Here is a 23,757-nt window from a genome sequence, read left to right as displayed (position 1 = left end):
ACATGCCATAAATCTACTACATGGGACTGACTGCCGGCTTTACTTCCCCTCCGAAGGAAGTTGTGCTACAGATTTTTATCACCCTTAAAAATCCATCGACCTCAGCCGGGTTTGAACTCGCGAACCTTGGGTCTAGTGGTAAGCACGCTAACCACTAGTCCATAGAGGGCAACGTGGTGAATATTAGAGAACTTAAAATTTCATAGTCTTGATGGTTTTGACAGTGTGAATAAGCATATAAGGAATAACAGTATTACAGAGAAGAAATCCTTTGAAACTGTGTGTTCTTTTTGAGAAAATACTACTTACCAACAAAACCTCGGGTAAATCCGTTGAGTCTGTGAATGTTTCTGAAATCAGGTACTCCTCCTACATACAGCGGTTCAACCAAATCAAGCCCTTGGAACCTTCCAAGGGCTGTTCCACTATATGGACCCTCGCCATCCACATACATTGTGCCTGGAAACAAGTCACACACATACATACAAAGGCACAGAAGGAGAGTTTTCATTTGACAATTCTGGCATATTAATAACTAATTCCATGAAGTACAGTCCTTCCAAAGAAGCTAATACTATGCTCAGGTAATAAATTCCCTGCATTTATGCATCACTGTGTTCACAAAAGCCTGAAACAGTCCCTACTTTAGGGTAGATTAATCCAATCCACAGCCTTCAATCATACTTCACCATATTACTTTTTATCCATTTTAATATTATTCTCATATAAATGCCTAGGCTTTAAAATGACCTCATACCTTTAGGCTATCCAAATCAAACTTCTGTACACATTTATATCTTCCTAATGCGCACTATATGACCTGCATATGTCATCCTCATTAATTTGTTCACGCTAATAATATATGACGACGCATACAAACTACAAAGCCCCTCATTATATAATTTTCTCCTGTCACTTCATACATTTTTGATACAAACATTCTCTTATGCACCATATTCTCAAACACCCTTAATCTCTGTTCTTCCTTTAATGCGAGACAAATGTCACACCCTTATAAAACAAAAGGTAAAATCAAAGTAATGATAAATAAATTATTCCTGATTTATACAAGTTCGTTTAGGTTCTACAGTGAATATAGGCACGACATATAACAAAATGATGCACTGTATTTTAGACACTTATTAGAGAATAAACTTTTGGCACTAGTCTAGTATAGGCATACCTCGCTTTATTGTGCTTCGCAGATAATTGCAGCTTTTTTTTTTAAAAAACAAATTGAAGGTTTGTGGCAACCCTGCATCGAGCAAATCTATCGGCTCCATTTTTCCAACAGCATGTGCTCACTTCATGTCTCTGTGTCACATTTTGGTAATTCTCGCAATGTTTTCCCATTGTTTTTTTTTAGACATAATGTTATTGCACACTTAATAGACTACAGTATAGTGTAAACATAGCTTTTATATGCACTGGGATACCAAAAAAATTTGTGTGACTCGCTTTATTGTGGTGGTCTGGAAGCGAACCCGCAATATCTCCGAGGTATGCCTGTAATTATTAAACTGCTTCATAAAGTACAGTTAAAGTTTCTTGGTGATAAAAGGGGAACACTATATACCTGCCAAAAAGTTCACAAAAGCTATGAAATAAAATAAACGAAGGGCTTCTTTTGTTCATTCTAACCTTGTTTCCTGGTCCTACTCAGTTTAACAGTGTGCCATTCTCCAAGGCTAATTGGGCGATCAGACTTGATGATGGCTGGACCAGAGCCAACGTCAAATCTGAACTCCACATGGCTGTTGTTTAGACCAAGTGACACAAAGTCACCACCGCCTCCTTTCTGCTGCCCATTGTAAAGGATCAAGCCTGGAACAGCAAAAGGATCATAATAGAATGTCATGAATAATTATTCAGCATTTCCCCACAAGTACACATCATTCTGCATGTGACAGTGTCAAGCTTGCAGTAAAATACCAAATGTTCATAATTTAGTGGATGATCTTATGGATAGGTAATTATTTATTTTGAACTCGCATAAAAAGTTATGTAACACAAAAAGATAGCACATATTCAAGTTCTTTCACATTACATCACAGAAGTTCATACAAAAGTTTTTTTTTGTGTGTTATAAATAATAACAGCCTTCAAATTGGACACCCAGTATTTGCAAATAGTTTCTTGACTTTTTACACAAGAGTTCAAAAGTGCTGAGGAGAATGTTTTCAAACAAGAGACATTTACTTAACAGCAGGATAAAAAAAATAATAATGGCAACCTTCACTGTTAACACCCTTCTCCTAGATGGGCAGAAAATGTAGCATGGATGGGGGAACATTTGGGGTGGAAAACCTCACAAAAATTAAATAAATTTGGAGATATAACTATGGGCAAACCACTTGGAATGTGAGTGACTTATGGGCAACTCATGACATGGTCCCTGTAGAATTTTTTGCAACACTTTGCAGAAAACGTATTTCAGGTTTAAGTTCCGGACAGCTGTTCAAGTCATGAAGTTGATTCCATAGTCCATATCATTCTCAATTATAAATCTGCAATAAATGTCCCAGAATTGAGATAACACCCACATTCAAAGTTATTTGCTGATTACAATACAGATGAAGACAAGAATGAATAGAATTAAATAAGGAAAGAGATGGGGTGGGGGGAAGAGAGAGAGAGATAGATTTATAGGTTCTACAGTTATTGCACTTATATACACTTGTAGCTGGATAAGCATCGATGGTGTCACAGAAACCTTTGTGGCCGACTTGCATGCATATGTGCACAAAGCAGAACACCAAACTATAATTAAATGTAACTAACTATCAAGAAATAACGGTAGTAAGAATTTATGTTCATTAACAATAGGGAACCCTCAAAAGCTAAATAACAATTAACTGTTCAAGGAAACCATGTATAGGGCATATTTATATGGGAAATAATTTATACAACAAATAAATAATATAATACAAACATTTATAATAACTGTAAACTTTAAAAATAAAACAACTGTCATTAAGTACTGGAGTTACAAAACTACTAAGACAAAATGCGATACTCTGTTCCCTTTATAAATTACAGAACTATTTAAAACACTTCGAAAGAGTTGAACTGTCATGAAAGGTAATTATCTGTATTTACCATCTGTGCTCTCAGGCTTGAAGGACACTTCAATGTTGAACTGCAGATAAGCATCTGGCAATGTTGGCAGTGCCATAAAAGAGGTTGGTGCCTGGGCAAAGTATGGCACTACACCAGTCACTACCAGCACAGTTGGAATGTCCATTTTTACATTTTTATTTCTAGCTGTACATATGTAGGTCCCTGCATCCTGAGCTTGTACATCTGGAATTGACAGCATTGCCTGGAACAGAAAGTAGTCTCAACAGAGTATTGAAATGCAACACATCACACGTAGCTCATAACTTACATTAGGATCTGGTTCTCATACTCTTATATGACAGAAATCAGCAATCTTTTTATATACTTTGATGGCAGTCTCCAAATAGTAAAGATAATTAAACACTGGTTTAGCAGACAAGGCCTTAATTATGTTGCCACTGTTTCACCAACTAGTTTTATTCTTTCTAAGATGCTACTTTTTACTTATTCCACATGTAAAATTTGTGTGATTATTTTATTTTATAGACACCATAATTATTTAATTATTCACAGTATTTATTTCCACAATTAAGGAGTTCCTACATTTAATTCTGTACTTCACAACAAACTTGAATCAATGATTCTGAATCCTGAAAAATATTCGATTTAAAATATGATGATAGAAAATGTAATAAAAGCAAAAAAACGAAATAATTTACAAAACAAAAATATCAGGCATTTAACAGTTTGGTCATAAAAAAGATGCACTAACTAAACTACATACAAGGAACCATTATTTGTTTCCAGCATTAGTCCCGTTTTCCAGTTGCCGCACTGTGTAATTGTAACAGAATGAGTACAATTACAATGAAAAAGAACTTTGGCATTGTCAGTTAACTGATTGTACATGTACATTTGCACTGACTATACTTGCAATTTGGCTTTTGAAGAAATTTGTAGCTGGCTGGCAACCTGTAAATGCCTCTCTCTAGTCAAGGAGAAGGAAGTCTACATTCAAGAATCTACAGCTTATTCTAGAATGTTTCTACTATCTGCACTCCCTATTAAGAGGTGTGCTACACACACACAAGTGGTAATGTTACTATTAACTGTGAAAACATGTTTCCTTGTGAAATATCAGTTGTCTCTACAAATGTGATTCAAAAGTAATATTCAACTAGCGCACTAATTAGTTACTAACTTACATCTCGAGTGCTGGAGTCTCTGGGAAGAACTCCACCTTGTTTTGACCAATTGAAGCTCACAGGTGGCTCCAAATCTGTACGGCAATCCATAACAACGGTTGAGCCATAAGGGGCTGTCCGAGTCTCCACTGCAGCCGCATCATGGTGGATGTCCACAGAATCTAGAAAAACGAGAAATATTTTTAACACGGGGAAGAGACAAATGTGAGAACGAAAATGGAAACATCGATACTGCAGATCTAAATCATTAAAAGATAAAAGTAAAAACTTTATCACGGCTTAAAAAATTATGCAAAAAGGTATAGAAACTTCGTAACCACATTCAATACTGTGTTTATCCCACACTTTCTCCTTCCATCAAAATTGTAACTTAGCAGCTTTAAATATGTGTGTTCTCTAATAAAATCAAAGTAACACAACACTTTATCACTCAACATAAACAAATCAACATTGTCTTTCTCTAGAAGACAGAATGATATACTAAGAATATGTCAAGATAAAATCATTCTTCTGATATTTATAAGTGACAAAAAAAGTTAGAGAAGTTCCTTACGATATAAAATTGCTTGGCATAGAATTTAAATAAATTCTTAATGAAACTCTTCACCAGGTACTGTTAGGACAATCAAATCATGGAGTACAAGACCACTGATTTGATCACTGGAGAGGATGAAATGGCTGAAAGACTTGAAGGTATTAGAAAAAAATGGTGGGAGAGTATGAACCAGATTCATGGAGCCCAGGACAATGACTAATGGTGGGATCTTGTGAACATGATAATGTACCCCTAAATTCCACAAAAAACAGAGAATTTCATAACTAGCCAAGCACCTGTGAGCTTCTCAACTACGACTCTGCTCGAATAAGTCAGAATGTCCTTGCATCTGCATTTAACAACAGCAATAATAGGACACTTCTTTTCAAAACATCTCAGACATCATATGACCAGACAGAATAGCCTTAACATTTAAATATGCTCGGGCCTTGTATTTCAGTGTTCACAGAATTTTTACTTTCTCAGAGGAGAAAAACTTATTGAAAAGATTATCTTTAGCTATTGCACTAAAATAAATACTTAAACATGTCTTCAAATTTTTTAGAAAAAGATCTTCAATAACTATGCCAAATGGTTAAAACAGAAAGTACCACGTGGTTATTTAAACACTTGACAATGAATACAGAAACATGCTAACAGACAAGTAAAACAACCTAAAATATATTCCTATACAAATAATTTTAATCACATTCAAACAGTCTGTACCAGTAATAAACAAATGTACATGTAATATTACTTTACAGCAAAATGCAGCTAAACACAAGCACGTGTATATCAACAAATTCACATCAATCAAGATTCTGACACTTAACAATTATAATGTATCCACTTCATCATAAACAAACAAAATTTATGCATACTTACCACGGATGACACCAGAATATGATAGCAGTTACAGAAATGAAGGTGTGTTTTAGTTAACACTTTATTAAGAATCAGTTCTAGCTGTGCACGTTAGTAATTCGAACAGGAATTCAAGAGGAGAGAGGTTTATCCGCAGTACAGTCTTTGCAAAACAACAATTTAAACAAACTGCAACTGTTTAACAACAGACAGAATGACATATCTTAGGGCTTGTCCCACTTTACACAATAACATACAAAGATTTATTTTGTCTTTTGCTGAATATTTACCAACTAAGGGGAAATGGTGCAAATAAAACCTACATATCCTAAGACAGCATATATATCAAGTCACTGACATACATTTCTTATGAGACTTTTCTGAGAAACTAAAACTAATAACATTTTAAGAGTAAGGACATCAATTAGTACTACAAGCATTTCCAAATCTGCTATTTTTCATTGTGAGCTAAAATATCCAATTTGTATAACACTGATATTAATTACATTTTCAAACATAATTTCAATATTTCACACAAAATGTGCAAGCTATGTGTGGTAGAAGAAACTGAGGAGAAAGGAGCAATAATAGATAAATGTGAGTTTACAATATGTAACCAATCAAAGCACTTGGCACTCCTGCTACCCAGATCACAGGTACCAATTTCAACCCATACACCAGCTATCATGAGGTTTTTGTTTTCCTTAGTCCTTCCAGAAATGTGCCAGGATAGTACCTTAAATGAAGCTATGACTGCTTCCTTCCATTTCATTTCCACTTCATCATTCATAAATCATGCTATATAGTTTGAGTAACAGATAGTCTTGTTAAATAAACCAGAAATAAATAAGTTTAATGTATGGTCTCAAAGTTTGCTCATCTTACCTTGTATTCCAAGCACATAGTCTTCATCATACGAGCCAGTGCTTGTTCGAGCCGTACATCGATACACACCACCGTTGCTTGGCCTCACATCAGTAATTCTATAACAACAATCATAAACATAAACTGTAAATTAGATTTAAAGAAATGTAATTTTTCCATTCAACTTCTCAAACCTAAATAAAATATAAGGTACTCCAAAACCTGTCGGATTACCGTCTTTCAGTTAACCTTAATTACCAGTACGCTGTGGCTTATGCACGATTCGGCTGACTGCGTCACACAGGCACACTGCTAAACCATCAACCTACGAGTCAAATTCCAACTGGCAGCCCCGTCATACAGATTTAAATCCCCAATGACGCACAGTAAACATTAAAAATGTTTGGTATCTTGTAGGATTTGAGATTTTCATGGCGGTGAGTCTGAAGACTGTAGTCAACTGGGTTGTTGCGTGATCCGGGTGATTGCCCTGATGATGGAGGCAGCAAGGACTTCTGGAACGTCGGTATACTTACAAGTCTACACAGTGCAACAACCCAGAAGACAGCAATCTTCGTTCAGTATCTTTCTATAATACTTATAATAGGGTAATTACAGCGAGGAGGATGAGATGAATGGAACGCGTGTTGAAATAAGTACATACAGGAGACCTAGGTATAGATGGAAGGATACTATTAAATAGATCTTAAAGAAACAGTGGACTGGACTGAAAGGCTCAAGATAAGGTCATGTGGTAATGGTAATGACTCTTTGACTGCTAAGAATATTTTGTCCAGCTGAGCAACTATGCACTTCTCAAGAAAGATCCTCCCACATGGTGTTAGCGAGATATTTTGTAAAATATAAAGACATAATTCATACATCTATGGTTACTTTTCTGTCCGACATATTGCCGAACATAAGACCCTACAATTATGTGTGTTGAACATTACAAACATGGTGACAGAAAGAATCTATAAATTTATCTGATAATTTTGAAGTCCTGGAAGTCCACAATAACAAATTTTACAAACAGGTTCATCATCTTGTTCTATATTATTCTTGAAAATTATGAAGCCTTCTTGTGGGTTCCTTACAGGATTTCTTTCACTTACATAAGCAGGCTAATATAAGGAAGTCTTACCTCAACAAGTTTCCAGAAACCTGAACATTGTTTTCAATTCTTTCTCCAACTTTGGTCCACAAGAACGTGACTGAGGGATCTCCTGAGGCTGAGCATTGGACGTCAACAGTGTCACCAACACGAATTACATCCTGACTAGCATCAATTCGTAAAGCAAGGCTGGAAACACCTAACAATAACACAATTCTAACATGAGAAACCAGCAAACTACTGGACTATAAATGATAATTCATTGAAACTTCATGACAGTCACTTTACAAGCAACTAACTTATGATCACAAAGAGGGTTACAAAGAACTCAATAACTGTCTGACAAATTTGATTATTCACTGACAATTAAATATTTTATTTAAGACAACTACTTTTTCATTATAAACAGTAATACAGTACTAAAAAAATGTACACAGCCCACACAAAACATGTAAATGAGACACATGCAGCCACACGTTCAAACTCCGATTTAGAAGTTCCTCTGCTGTGATACTTTGCAGTAATAGTGTCAAAGGAAATGTTATTTAAGTTAAGTTGCAAGAATAAAACAAAATAATGTCAACTAAACCAAAATGTAAAGTATCCTCAAATAAGCAAAACTAAAAAAGAGAAAACAGAGAATAACCTAAAATTTGTTAAGTCTGATTCTCAGCATGAGTAACAAATCAGAATAAATATACTTTTATATATATGGGAAACAGGGAAAGAAGGTTTCTGAAATGACAAAACACAAGAGGGGAAACATATATGTGGGAATACGCTACTCTACATCAATTACCCCGTCCTATGCGCGGGGGCAGGCAATCCGGGTCGAAGCACTCGCAGAACGTGATTACGGGCGGACACAACAGCTCATTGCTGCAGGGTAAGGAGTACGTCACCTCTCTCCCTGCACGGCCCACCTGGCCACCTGATCTTGCCCCTATTCATCACAGCAGCACTCTTAACATGCTGGCAGAACAGCCAGGGAAAGGACAAGGGAAAACCAAACCATGCGACTAGCAGGATGATGGAGCCGGGAATATCCATGTATCACATATGTACATATTTTTGTGACAACACTGTGATCTGGTTGGCCGGCTCTTCGGTGTTAGAAATTACAAGTCTGTAACTTGAGGGCAAGTAGATAACAGAATACCTACATTTTTTGAAGGTTCATGGAGCTGTGCAGAAGTCTTGTGTTATGTCAGATGGATCCAGAAATATTGTCCACGAGAGTGGACCTGACGTCTTTGAGGGAGGTGGGGTAGAATTCTGTGCTACTAGCGGACTGAAAAACACCCGCAGCTTATACAGGCCGTACGTCATGAGCTAATGTACTGAATGACTGATAGCACAATGTTCTTAGGTAAGGAATACATCACCAGCGCATGCGCAGAACCCACTTTCCCACTGCCACACAAGCAACGGCTGACAAGGCCACGTCTACTCTCGTGGCTTGCGGACAATATCAGTCAGCCAATGGATAGCAACATCTAGAAACTTGAGGTCCTTTTTAGGACCACCATCTTAATCGTTTCTGGTTAAGAAAATGCGAGTACAATTTCAATAATGAATGGGAACAGAAATATTTAAACTGTAGGATTATTTTTAAGGTCCACATACTATAGAAGAACCAAGAACCATCAGACTTCAGCAGTTTCAGGGGAAGAATTCCAGCAAGTTAACACTGTTCCACAAGTACAGTGAGCACATTCCATCAGGACAGGAATATTTTCAGCATCTACTGCAGCACTGGTGAGTTTTAATTACACTTTTTATAGGTTATCCTCACTGCAACAGCATACCACTGAGATTTATTTCACCTAGTAGGCTAGGATAGGTCTGGGTAGAATGCGTTTGGATGTGCATAAATGTTGGGTACATGCCCAAGTTATATCTCATTTCTTTTCTATGTACTTGCTTCATAAATCAAAACAATTTCTCCACAGAAGCTCTTGATTACAGCTCTTGCATGAACTCCTTTAACTTATTACGTATAAATGAAACATTCAATACACAGCATATGCTATTGCTAATGCTACAGATACTGCACTTGGAAAAAAGAAACTGTAAGGGTCAACGAGTTTCATTGTTTGGAAAAAAGAGAACAGACTGGTATTGTAATATGTGACACATGGAACAACTGTGTTTGGCATAAAGTTAGTGGAAATCGTTAGGTAAACTGGACAGAATTCAAACATTAGTCATAAATATTAATAAAAACCATGCGCAGTAATAGAAAACTTAAAAACAAAACACAACCTAGTTAAATAAAATTAAAATCAAGAATCAAATAAACATTAGTGCTGTTAATACTGAAGGTATGTGCTGAATACAGCTATGTCATCATGTTAAAACTCTACACAATTCTGAATCAATTAGTAACAATACAGCATATGCACTAGTAAACAATTATTTAGTTTGTTAACTATAAAATACATGTGCATAATGTGAGAAATACAACATGCATATTAGTGTTGACACAGTGAAACCTGTCGCTACATCTGACCAGAACCTTCATTATATTTTTTGCATTTTTAGCAGGTTTCACTGTATGGAGTTGCAACAAGGCTAATGGTAATGAGGATACTTACGGTCTACCCTAAGATTTATGTAGTCTGATGCATGTCCGGCATCACTTCGGACCTCACAAATGTAACGTCCTTGATCTGAAAACTGGACGTTGGTCAACTGCAGTACATCTCCACGAACAACAGCATTGGCTGGTAAAGGTGACCTATCGCGTGTCCAAGTGATGTAGGGGGGACGACCAGGTCCGGGAGGCACAACACACCGAAGCTGCACTGATGTTCCTTCATATGTTGATTGATCATGTTGAACAGCGGTTACTATAGGTGCTCGAGTGTTTTCTGTTCCACACAACACACATAAAAATACCAGTTTTACTATCACACCTCTGTGGGCCTATGAAAATGCTACTTTTCTCTACTATCCAATTCACATATTTTCATCATAGCAGTCACATATCTATATTGTGCAATGCACCACTGATGTTTTTCAACACATTTTATATTTCACTGTACAGTCAAATTCAAGAGTGCAGAAGTAAAAGCAGCTTCAACAGTAACACTTTTTATATATCAGCACATCTTCAAGTAATTTAAAAAAACTTATTATTATACAATTCAAGTCCAATTTATCACGCCCAGTACACCTAACCATTTCACTGAAAGATACCTGATGTTTGTTCAATTCATAACTTTTTAAACACACCTTCTAATAGTTTATGAAATTACATGTTTTGGACACACGTGCCCATCTCCAGGTTCTGATTCGCTGAAAACCTCCGCAGACATTGTTATGTAAAAATACAAATGAAATTCTATTTGATTTTTTTTATTCTGGACTGTTTGGAAATGAAATATTTATATTTCATGCCACCTCTGAGACCACTTTTCACTCTAGCACCAGTGAATAATGTCTGTGCTTGCATGAATTCTAAGTACCAGGCATCTTGGCATAAAGTTAATGGTTGAATTGTAATTATCTAATCAACACAGTTTATATTTTAACAGGCTTTCCTTCAAAGATGTATCAGACATACAAACTGTTTCTAAAAGGTTCAACACTTACATCAAAGAAATCCACATAATTCATACCAAAGTGCTCAACAGCGAAGATCAGTCCTGTTCGGTTATCCCCACATACGATATTATTTGTATTTTCAACACAAAACACATTACTTACCACTCACAACCACCTCAGCTACTGCCTCTGCTTCACCGGCAGGATTCCTTGCATGACACAGATAACGGCCTGCATCAGAAACTGCAATGCCATGGAACTGCAACACATCAAATGGAATTATGATTCAACACTCACTTCCTAACTCCTTCAAGGCAAATAACTGCTGATGTGAAAACAGAACTACTTTTAAGTTCAGCTTTTAAGTCACATAATTTTCAACATCCAATTGATATCCAAATTATTCTTCACTTAATGTCTCACTGATGTGAATAAAGAAATTAGACGAGTTTATTTATTAGCCACTGTGTGAAGGAAGAAATAATAACTGAAGTGATTTAATACTATTAAGGAGTATTAGAATGCTTGATAGTAAACAGCCAGTTGTCATTGGTAGAACACTGTACAGCACCTTTTAACCCTTTAAAGCCACTTCAACAGTCAATTTTAATTTTGTATTTATGGGTTTCATACAGTTTTCACTGTAAAAAGCTATTATTTCCTTAAACAGCTTTAATCAGTTCATCTTTGTAATGCTGGAAGTGTTTTGTTTTCTTTGAGGTACAGACTGTTTCAATAAACTTCAAAAGGTTAATGCATAAATTCTTTAGTCACATAATATACTCACTCTATGGTGCAGGAAATTCTTTGAAAAGTCGACTGTATTCTCAGGCTTGTCAAAGAATAACCCACTTTTCATTACATATATAAATCAATAAAAATCAAATTCAACAAAAATTATTATGGTAATATTAGGCAATAACATTTTAAATAAACTCTATATGAAAGTTCCATTACTTGTAGGATCCACAGGAAAAAAAAAACATAATATGAAGAATACTAAATATTAAAAATGTTTTCAACAGTAACAAGTGCTCAGAATTTGGACTGACATAGATTGGTATAAAAGAAAGAATTCTGAAAACCAAGTCAGGCAACAAGGGAAAATACTTATCAGTTACAATCTCAAGGTAGATTTTAATAAAATATTCTCAGGCTATCAGCAATATCAGATGATCCCTGAAATATCAGTAACTTTTAATGTTCTGATATGGGTGTAGCCCTAAGAGATTTTATTCATGCTAGTCATCACAGAAACTTTAGATCATAAAAGGTTGATTATACTGGAAAATGTTACATGGGAAAGTACCGTAACAAAGATATTCTGGCTTCAAACACGATGTTATACTTCATTCATGCCTCAGTAATATGATTTACTGAAATCAATTTAATTAATGATGCATTACCCGCAACACGCCTTGTGATATAGTGACAGAGCGCGGCAAGTTTCGCCCTAGAGCACTCCACTGGATGTCAATAGGCTGATCACCAGATGCTGTGCAATGGATGAATGCATCATCACCAGGTCGAACCACCTGCCGAGTTGGGTTCAGTTGTATTCGTGGTGGAGCTAGAGTAAAATCAATGTAGAATATTAACTTCAAATAAACATGCATACTACTACGCACAATATTAACATCAAAAATTTATACTGCAATGCTAAATCAGTGGAAAAAACAGATTTTGTCACACATGAAGCTGACAATATTTCTTCATAAAGTTGTTGATCTTGAACAAATATCTTCAGCATGCACAAGACACTAACACCTAAAAATTTGTTATTATATCACCTGAATTTAATATTTTTCCAATCTTTTCTCCTCCTTGGGCATTCACCACATTTTAATTGGCTAACGTCAAATTATTCATTTCAAAATCGCAATCATCATAACATTGTTATAAAGAAGTGCAAGAATGCATAAGGGTTTGGCCATTGAAAGACATTTAAATTAACCATAAACAAATTGTCAGAGAATATGTCACATGTCTTGTGATAGAAACAAAAGAGTATTTCCATTCTGTCTTGCGGTCAAAGCAGAAAAATACTTTTCTATCCTTGATCTGAAGTCACCTCCATAAAATTTTAATCAAACTTAATTATGCAAGAACAAATTAGTAGACATTATTTAATGAAGTGAACAAATAATAAAATCCAATGTGAATATTCTGTATCTTTAAGTGCATTTCATTATGATTCTGCTGTATGAATCAAGGGTGTTCGAAACAATTACAGATGACAGGGAAAGATTGTTATGAAACATTACGGAATTTACACAAATGTGGTCTGAACTCTGAAAATATGTCTCTCTCTCTCTGGCTGTTATTACTAGCACTGGGCAATATTCAGACTTCAAATCTTCTGGTACTCTCACAACACAAAGAAACAAATGTGCATATTACCTTACCTTCTAACTCATGAAATTTTGTCTGCTTGTGTAAAAAAAGCACAACAGGAACAGAAAAAACATTTGTGCAAAGTGGAAATATACGCATATACAAAAAAAAAAACTCAAATGACTTGAAACGGTGCCACAAACACACAAACAGTGCATAAAAGAAAACCAAATACTGGGGCTGTAATGATTAACTGTTACAATATTATAAATTATGTCTGTCTGTTTGCTGAGGGAAGACTGCTATTTCAAGCTCACGAGATATTTCTGTTACATAAGTCCACAGTGCAAACGCATGTCCTCAAATTCTGAATTGTTTCTGTTTGCTCCTACAATTCTTTATGATGATATACATATGAAAGTCAAATAGCATGACAGACTAGCGAAGCAAGAACTAGCCCTAATATGCATACAAATAACCCACATTTGTACCTAAATATTTATGATTTCATTCTGTCATTTCATATTCAGCTGAGAGCTGTTGTTTTATATACCCCACACTTGAAGTACTACAGGATATAAACCTAGTTCATCTCAGGAGGGCCCAATTAATTTGAATAAACAAGATCCAATCAATGTGCTTTTAGAATAACCTAGAACAATTGCAAATAATAATGTGTCACATATTAGGTCCCGATTTAATAAAATTGTAACTTTGAATTGAACAAAGCTGCAGATATGACACAAAGTACATCACATTGCCACAGCTTCATTCATTTCAGGTTATTTAGGATGGCACCGAATTGGACTTAATTATAATAACTAATGGTACATTCCACATATGTTGGCTAGTGGCAAGGAAATTCACTTTGAAACTGCACAGAAAATTTCTGTTTTCAGGCTATAGTAGGAGCAATGCAAGAGCGGCAGTATACAGAGGGGTACAGTATTAAAGTTGGGTTATAAATCCTCAATTAATTTCAGTCTGTAATATGTAAATGAATTACAGAATTAATCAAGTAACAGCCCTGTCAAGTATTTATGCTTACTTCATAAAAGAGAGGTGCAACCACAACAGAAAATTACAAAGTTATGACATAGTTTATGCTCCTTTACCTCGTTCACTTAAGGTACACAAGTCGCCTTCTGTGAGCAAAAAAGTAAAATAATTACTGATTTTTATGAACATGTTCTTATTTAACTAGTAAGAAACTATATCAAATTGTTACAACCTCTATTAAAAATAACTACACAGTAACAAACAAATTTGAAATAAAAATATGCACACTAAAATTAGTTCAAATGCAAAGAAGCTATTAAATTCAATGAGACACTTCACATTATAATCTTCTAAAGTGACACCATGCAGACATGTTGTCAACTCCTATACCCTTATAAGGAGGCAATTACATAAAAAGGGTGGGGGGGAGGATGCAACCACTTACAACGCAGTACACGGTATTACAAGAAACTTCAAATCTCATACTCACGGACATTTTTTTACAATTTATAACACTGTGATTGTGACTAGCACATATCCACATATCAGAAATTAATACCTAAAAAGAAATCTATTGACTCTGGTAGACAAATTACATCTTCTAGCATGAGAATGTTTAATAAATAAATGTCTTCAAATCCTCTCTTTTAATTACACGAAGCAAGAACTCTCATGCACACCACTTATAATGCACCCCACAGGACACTACATTAGGTAACTTGTTCTAAACACTTACCTCACCAACCAACTCACTGAACCCAAACTCAGTTCCCCACGACACAAAACTATTAAAACTTCTTAAAAACACATTTACTTCAAAAATCTTTCAAGATAACCCATTAACTTCATGATGCAAATCTTAATACAATGCCTAGCTTCAAGACGAGCATTGCACCACTGGAGGCATTTGTATCTGTAAAATCACTGTTTCTTATTGACAAAGGTACAGTTACTTTTAACATGAATACTACAGTGTTTGGCATTTATAATAATATTACAAAATATCATGTAGAAACAACCACAAAGAACTGAATGACTCACCAATGACTACAAGGCGGGCCGTGGCAGTAAAGAGAACAGAGCCAGTTGGACCAATACCAAGACACGAGTATTCTCCTGCGTCTGAGGGCTGAACATTGTTGATGTACAGTACGCCTTCATGGATTTGGTGGTTCTGTGGCATCAGTGAGTTGTCTGAGCGGATCCAATTCAAGAATATGCGGTCATGGTTTCCTATTGTGACAATAATAAAATCATGAAAATAAATTATTTATAACATAAACAATTTCCATTTAGTATTTCAACATTAGACTATAAAGGAAATAAAATTAGTGACGTTTAACAGTGATGTACGTTGTGACCACTAAATGAGTGAAAACATAAATTGCAGGAGTGTGACTTACTCTATAAGTATAGTGCAATGAAGATAACAACACATACAAAATTAAGCTGTCCCAGAAAGTCTCAGTAATTTCCCAAGTTTGTCATAAACTTGAAGCATGGAACTGAGAAGCTAACTTGAAAAGTTTCTTTCTTTCTTGTCAAGCTGTGAGCAGTACTCACCTCTGACTATGCACCTCATCTCTGCCCGACCTTCAACCGGGACTCTAAACTCATCATCTGAAAGCACAACCCTGCTGTCATTCCTCCCAGGTGCGTATGTTGGGTAAATAGTGTTTCCAGAATAGGGGGGTTCCGTTCTGCTGTCATGTTCACCTGTAACATGGAATATAAATTTATGAGTCTCAAGATAACTCATATATATAAAAAACAATATTACTGAATGGAAACAGCATAAGGACCATAACAGAAGTGCTAAGTAAGGAGTAACATACAGAAAACAATTACTACATAGTCCCAGAGCAAGATAATAAATAATTTCAAAATTACAAATTTTACCAATAACAGGTTTTATACCATTCTATATGAACACTCATAATAATGCTGTTGTTGCAATGTGTAACATTTAATTTTGGCTCTATGCTTATGTTTCTGTCAAAATGTGACACAATGCAGCAATCTGGAAGTCCACACCTAAATTCTATATCACTTGTGAACAACAACATTGAAATAAAGAGCTCAGATAGTATTTCTGTAAGAAAGGTCAACTCACAGAAAGAAGCAGCTTCAAAATTCTTCTACGAAAATTAAAACATTGTTATTTATACATAATAAATCAAGCAGGCTTTATATTTATATGGATTAGGATGAATCTCAAACTTGAATAGTTATTATGAGTTCTAAAACTAAGTAAATGCCTTATTGAGGAAAATGTTTTCACAGAATCAAAAGTACTACAGATGTCAGTACTTCTAGGCCACCATGATAGAGGTAGTAGTGGCAATTGTATGGTGTTGAATTTTGTAATTTCTCCTTTCATTTAATTCAAAGATGTTTGTGGAGTAATCTACATTCACCTCACTCTTTTCCTGTAACACATCCTTCCACTACCTTGCCTGCTTCCCTGCAAGAGGGACCAATAAAACAAAGAGTGAGCATAAGTGATGTGCGTATCTACCTGGTATGTCTCCCCGGCCTGGAAACGATCCACCAGTAAGTTCATTTTCTTCCACTGTAAGATGCAACCTCTCTTCAGCAGTTCCAGCTGCATTGCGTGCCAAACAACTGTATGACCCTTCATCTGCCTTTGTTACACGAGTAATCTCATACACAGCTGTCTGCGGTGTCACACTAGTTACAGGATGTGTGTCACTGAAAATAAATATTTTGCTGTAGTTGAAACACTATCAATAATATGGAGTTGATTAAATTTGGTCAAAGCACAGTCATCTGTAAGGTTTTCAATGTAGTAATGAATCTTTGGGTTTCACAAAACTGGAAATGGTTTCACATACTTTTCACTTCATAAACCCCTTCCTTAAAAAATCAGAGAAGTTCCACCTAAAGTATAATTTTCTCTTCCTTTACAAGCAGAATATCTATTCTAAAACAATTCTCTTCTGAGAAATTATCCTTTGTGCTTCTCCTTCTCTCCCTTAATTAGCTACCAATAATTTTTAATTTCAAGATACAGTTAATTTAAAAAACTTCAGTTATTAGCACCACAGAAATTTTCATGCTGTTTAATTAAATTTAATATAGTAGGATTTGGGATTTTCATAGCAGTGAATAAATATTTCATTTGGTTTCAACAATGGAACAATGCAAATTTTAGCAATAACATAATTTTAACATTACAGGCATACATCTGCAAGATTCTTGTTACATAATTATATTTTGTGATTGTGTACCATTACATTTAGCTAATGCATATATATATATATATATATATATCTATCTTTAATACAAGTTTTCCTCAGTAACAGAAAAAGTCTGCCTTTCTCAAAATGTCTAATTCCCAAATCACATGTGCAGGCCTCATATACAGGCTGTGAAGGCCAGACGCAGCCCATGAGCTGCAAGTTGCAGACCACTAACCCAGATATTCGCTAAATCAGCTTAAATATTGTGGTCTTCTGGATTGTGACATCACAAGAACTTACAGGTGGTTACAAATGTTTCAGAAGAATGTAATGCCTCCATCTTCACATTTGAAGAGATGGATGTGATGAACTCCATATGGTGTCACAACTTAGATGATCATAAATCACATGTCTATTGCTGTGAAAACCTCAACCTCATATAAGACAAGCCGAGGTACTTACTAGAAAGCATAGCCAGTTCTGTGTTTTGACCACTCCACTGTTGGCGGAGGATCTCCGGTGGCCCGACATTCTAACCTCACTCTCTGTCCGACGACGACTTGTACGTCATTGGAAGGGGATATGGTGATCGTTGGCGTAGACTGCACCACCAGCGTCGCTATGGCAGTGGTAGAACCTGCCTCACTCTCTGCATGGCAAATATACTGGCCTGACTCCGCTTGAGTCACTTGACTAAATCTGCACCAACAAAGATACATTGGAAAGTAGGATTTGAGGTTCTCATGGTGGCGAGTATGAACAATGACCAACTTATACCAGACTACATGGCACTACATCCCAGAAGACAGCCACTATCAAATATGAATTGGGATTTTATATAACAGGGAAAATTAATCATACTGCTAACATTATTTCAAAGACCAGGTGCAAGAGTGATTTCACAGTGAATTATGTGGATGGTCCACCAGGATACATTTCAGAGAAATGGCATTGAGAAGTAACAGTTGTTGAGAATGACTAGATTATTAAAGAACTGAGTCGGAAATGAAGCAAACAAGACAAGACTGAGAGGGATAAATCGCAGAGTCTCAGTATGCAGAAGAGACTGTTACCTGAGCACTCCACCGGGCAGTTCTTCAATGATTGATGACAAGGGACGTCCATTGGTGCGGGTCCAACTAACACGTGGTGAAGGGATTCCTCCTGTTACTCGACACTGCAGCAGAACACTTCCACCAGCTATCACAGTCTGCGTTGCCTCAGGGTACACCTCAACAGCAGGAGGTTCTCGGCCTGCACAATCATCACAATGCAAAATTTCAGGTTCTTACAACACTAACTATGAAGACGACAGCCTTACGTGATATTGTGCAGTGAAGTCCCATAGAAGCTGACCAACATTACAGAGGCACTTACTGCAATACCCTCATGATGGACGGAGTCAAGTACCTCTGAAATACCAACCAACTTCTAAGAGACTACATGACACAACCTTTCTTTATGAAACGCATCACATTATTTAGGAATTAGTCAATGAACAAAAAGCAAAAATTTTCTCACTGAGAAACAGTGATATAAGCAAATACACATTATCTAAGCATAATGGTGAACAATCATCAAACTGTGTGATATTTGATAAAACAATATGAAAATTACAGTTGTATCAATAAAAAGTGATTTTATAAAATCAACAGTAACTTGAAATCAAAACTGAAAGCTAACAAATAACATTTTGCTAAAAATTCAGTTGTATAGAGACGTAGCTATTATCTGTTTTCATGTGAATGCCAGAAATACAAACTACAGTAATGAAAGGTCCGTCAACCAGGGAGTTCTTTCACAAGCTTCAATAAAGGAAAGTGAAACTTGAGATAAATGCCAATGACTTAGTACCTTGTGAATCACATGAGAGTTATGACTCAGGTAAGAAACTATGTCATAGTTTGATTAGGTAAAAGTAAAGCTGTCCCACTATATGCCATGCAGGCGCTTGGGGAGAGAGGTGGTATAGCTCCTACTCATTCTAAACTTCAGCACTAGATGGGGTGAATGGTTAGCATCATGCCCTGGCCGTGCTTAACCCCCCCGGAAAGGACACCAGTACCCATTGGATAGGAGGCTGGGTGGGCCCCAGAGCGTCTGGATGCAGAGGCTAAAGGATAAATCCTGTGCCCTCGTCGGGGATCAAACCTGGTCATCCAGTCCATAACCAGTCACTATACTGACTGAGCTGGGGTAGTTCGATTAAACAAAACACAAATGCAACATGTCTGAAATTCTGTGTGTAAAATTCAACTTCAAAGCCATGTGACACACATGACCATAAGTACTGTCCATGTGACAAGAGAAGTCTGCAGGAAAGCAGAAGCAGGTAGGTGTGTGTGTGTGGGGGGGGATCTTACTGCATATGTGCAATCTGCCTATTCCTGCTCCAAACACACTGTACTACAGTAGTCTCCACAAGGGTGAAACACGTTTTGTGAAAAAATGCTGCATAGCCGTTCACGCCCACCCTCCTACCAGCGGACTTCTGCTGGCACACAGGCAGTAGCTGTAGTATATTCAGGCCACTTACGCTCAACTTCCACGACAGCCGATGTCACAGAACTCCCACCAGCATTTTCTGCAGTACATATGTACACACCTCTGTCTCGTACCAGAGCATTGATAATCCTCAGCACAGGTCCTACTGCCTGAAACACAGCACACAAAAGACTGGAACTTACTGTGAGACTTAAACCTTTGTAGAGTCCAAATTTCATGAGCAAAGTAGTCTAAATAACATAATTATCGAATTCATATTCAATCCCTATTGAAATTTCCCAAAACACTGCAAATGAGTAAATACAAACTTTTTTGATTTAAAAACCATAAAGCCCACAAACATCCCAAAAATGGTAACCATTTAATATCCATTTTTCCAATGCCAAGTAACACATCTGAACACAAGAATTCTCTGTGGCAAATATCGTTAGTATGCAGATTTGGTATCCTCTTACTGACTCCAATTTATCTTAAACAGTGGCAGTCATCAACTGAGAATGAAGATGACAGTCTTACGGAATGTTGCACCAGGCCCATGACGATGGAGGCAGTAAGCACTTCTGAAATATCAAGTCAACTGCTACCAGACTACATGACACAACATCTCAGAAAACAGTCATCTTTATATGTGCCACTGTGATAACCTGAAATAATATCAACTGAAAAGGATAAATATCTGAAGATACTACCATTCAACACATTCACATTTATACCACTTGCATGAAAAAGTTAATTTTTCACTATGGTAAATATATCTGTAAAATACTCCATTAACTATAATTATTAGATTAGTTAACATTGCAAAGCATTTTTCATTTCTGGAGTTTAAAGTTTAAACGCTACACTCCAATGCTAAAAATAACTGACTCAGTGTTAGGTTTACCTGAACATTACCACCAAGCTCCTCATTCAATTTGCTCCATCTGATGCTCGGTGTAGGATCTCCTGTGGCAGTACATCTCAGCTCTCCCACCGTTCCTTGTGATATCGTCTGAGTTTCTGGCTCTATCCGGACAGTAGGAGGCACTCTGCAAACGCATACATAATGCTGTCTCAATACTGTACAGATACACTGCAATAATATCACACTACATACATTATACTATAACCTTTATACGCAAACATATGATCACTGTTATCTATGGACTGCTCTCTTTCTCCACGTCGATTTCTTCTTGTATTTACCTGCTGATTATCCGACTTCTTTCAATTCAATCTCACTTCCACCAGTACCCAGTCATACCACCTACTTTTTCAGCCCTCACTAATTTCCACATTACATCATATGTGCAGTCTAGCTTTCCATGCATTGCCTTAGCACCCTTATGATAAACGTAAGCATAGTGATCTTTGCTGGACGGCTTATATGCTGTGAAATGTAAAAAAACTGACAAGATATGCTGGTACAGATTACTGGATAGACAACGGAAACACAACATAATATTCTTTAACAAAATTTGGGGAAATATGATATGAAATATAGTCAAATAACAAGGTGTCATAAAAGGTTTAAAAATATTTTAAAAATTTCCAAAACAACAAAAGATTCAGGCAGGCACTTAATGACATTGGAAGAATGCAAAGAACCGAAAGACTGAAGCAGTACTGAAGATTTCTGTCTTCTAGGTTGTTGCGCCGTGCAGTATAATAGATTTCCATCAATGTTTCAGAGGCCATACTGCCTCAAATCATACAAAACAGTATTATTGTTAATACATCACATGGAAGCAAATGATAAATTACCGAGTGTAATAAACTTCCACAGACAAAGTAGACAAGTATCTGACAAGCAAACAGGCTTGTACCTATGAGCAAGTAGCAATCAATTTAACCACCCACCGGTTGGAGACGATAGTGACCCTGGCCTGAATCTGGGCCACTGCCCCTGTACTCCTCAGTGTTGCTGTGCACACGTAAACATCGGAGTCAGCTGGAGAGGCATTGTAGATGGTGAGAATACCATCACTTTGCACTGCACCGGATGGAAGGTCCCGTCCATTTGCTCGGGACCAGCGTATGTGATATGATCCACGATCTTCTCCAACCAGACAACTCAGTCGGACTGTTTCTCCTCCAGGCCCTGCGTACTCTGGTGGTTCGACGGTCAGCTTTATACTAGGACCAGGCGATATCCCTTCTGCAATGGTAACAATAATTTCATAGTCCAATACAAGATTGTTTTCATCCTCTTTGATAAATATATCAACTTTTCAACTTTCTTCCATGAATAAAAAAAATATGTACTTTAATTCAACTGTTATAACAGCAAACACTAAGAAGGTTATTAGAGAAGATGACTCTCTAAATTCTTGGTGAGAATGAGGCAGTAGAACAGTGAAAATTAGAAGATCATGATTCTATGCAAAAATTTATGAATATAGTCTCAGTATACTTTCCAGGAAAAAGCTCGTATGTTGGTACACTTTAGGGTACTATAAACCATCATTTACTTCACTGGGATTTATATATTTTTGATTTAGATCATAACACATGCACTCCAGAATGAAACATAACTAATAAGTCCATGTAACAGCAATGATGCTGTGCCCATACATACAAAATGAGAGGGATATTAGAGATCTGATTCTAGTGAAGAATACTTCAGCTTCAAGGCCAACAGTATCTAATGCAGATTCGTCCATAAAGCCTTCCACTTCCCTCACACAAAACAAAATCAAAAGTTTGTGTAAAGGGGGACTACCAAGCCCAATCCAATGTTAACCCTTTAAAGATAACAAGTGGAAGAGTATTTGTGGTACTTTCATGAGAGATTTTAAATGTCCAGTACAAAGCTGTATTGAAATAGAATCATTAAATAACTTTAAAAACTTCAAAATAATTTACAAACTTACCAGTAACATACAGAATTGTGCGCTGTGTATCAGACCCTGAAGGATTGGTAGCTATACACTCATAATCTGACTCATCAGACTTTCGAGCTGCGGGTATGCGGAAAATACCGTTTGAGAAAGATGCCTGGAAAGATCAAGCAAACCAAGTTAAACACCCCTTGCTCAATAATACTGGTTCAGTGATAGCTGCTTGGTGCGAGATAAACACTGCAGTCTGTGAAAATTAATCTATGAATTTTACTTACTGTATACACTGGTGTAAGACTACCTTTAAGTTTAAAGAGAGACCTCCAAAACCAGGGGTCAAATAAAATGAAAAATCTCCATAAAAATGCTTGAAATTCAGGCTTGAGTGTCAGAGGTTTTGCTTCATGGGCACATGCACTTAAATGTCAAAAAAATTGTAATGTCTACATAATTGTCACTGATGAACTGCAATCAGTGAAAAGCTTTATGTAGTCAAAAACTCAAATTATTGCATACTGCTTACTCTGCACAGACATTTTTACCTTGCACTGCATCATTTCAGAGTTTACAGGTGTCAGAACTATGAAACCTCGCAGAAATATTCAGGAATGTCTAATTTAAAGGGTGCAGTTTAGTTTGCACCCTTGTATGATACATACAGACAACATTCACTGCTATTAAATCAACAGATAAATAGTGGCATCTC

General features: G+C 36.5%; 1 protein-coding gene across 28 annotated transcripts in view; it reads right to left on the bottom strand.

Annotated features, from left to right (window-relative positions):
- The window catches only part of trol (terribly reduced optic lobes), a 363,907-nt gene that overhangs the window by 11,773 nt on the left and 328,377 nt on the right, over positions 1 to 23,757 (bottom strand). For 25 of the 28 annotated variants that reach the window (XM_087345597.1, XM_087345586.1, XM_087345592.1 and 22 more), the window contains 20 exons: positions 23,085 to 23,208; positions 22,072 to 22,369; positions 21,116 to 21,260; positions 20,264 to 20,381; positions 18,801 to 18,981; positions 18,190 to 18,426; positions 17,043 to 17,236; positions 16,088 to 16,240; positions 15,566 to 15,757; positions 14,641 to 14,670; positions 12,598 to 12,761; positions 11,354 to 11,450; positions 10,240 to 10,515; positions 8,442 to 8,585; positions 7,673 to 7,841; positions 6,550 to 6,647; positions 4,266 to 4,426; positions 3,100 to 3,322; positions 1,642 to 1,824; positions 310 to 459 (listed from right to left, as the gene is read on the bottom strand). In XM_087345597.1, coding sequence (XP_087201723.1) covers positions 310 to 459; positions 1,642 to 1,824; positions 3,100 to 3,322; positions 4,266 to 4,426; positions 6,550 to 6,647; positions 7,673 to 7,841; positions 8,442 to 8,585; positions 10,240 to 10,515; positions 11,354 to 11,450; positions 12,598 to 12,761; positions 14,641 to 14,670; positions 15,566 to 15,757; positions 16,088 to 16,240; positions 17,043 to 17,236; positions 18,190 to 18,426; positions 18,801 to 18,981; positions 20,264 to 20,381; positions 21,116 to 21,260; positions 22,072 to 22,369; positions 23,085 to 23,208 — 3,337 coding nt within the window. The remainder of the gene's footprint in view (positions 1 to 309; positions 460 to 1,641; positions 1,825 to 3,099; positions 3,323 to 4,265; positions 4,427 to 6,549; positions 6,648 to 7,672; positions 7,842 to 8,441; positions 8,586 to 10,239; positions 10,516 to 11,353; positions 11,451 to 12,597; positions 12,762 to 14,640; positions 14,671 to 15,565; positions 15,758 to 16,087; positions 16,241 to 17,042; positions 17,237 to 18,189; positions 18,427 to 18,800; positions 18,982 to 20,263; positions 20,382 to 21,115; positions 21,261 to 22,071; positions 22,370 to 23,084; positions 23,209 to 23,757) is intronic. The other 3 variants (XM_087345587.1, XM_087345612.1, XM_087345596.1) reach the window with 2 other exon arrangements.

Source organism: Zootermopsis nevadensis, unplaced genomic scaffold (assembly GCF_977971745.1).
Source record: "Zootermopsis nevadensis isolate Lab colony 2312 unplaced genomic scaffold, Znev_1.0 Znev_ptg000009l, whole genome shotgun sequence".
Lineage (NCBI taxonomy): Eukaryota > Metazoa > Arthropoda > Insecta > Blattodea > Termopsidae > Zootermopsis > Zootermopsis nevadensis.
This window is presented reverse-complemented; position numbering and strand designations above follow the sequence as displayed.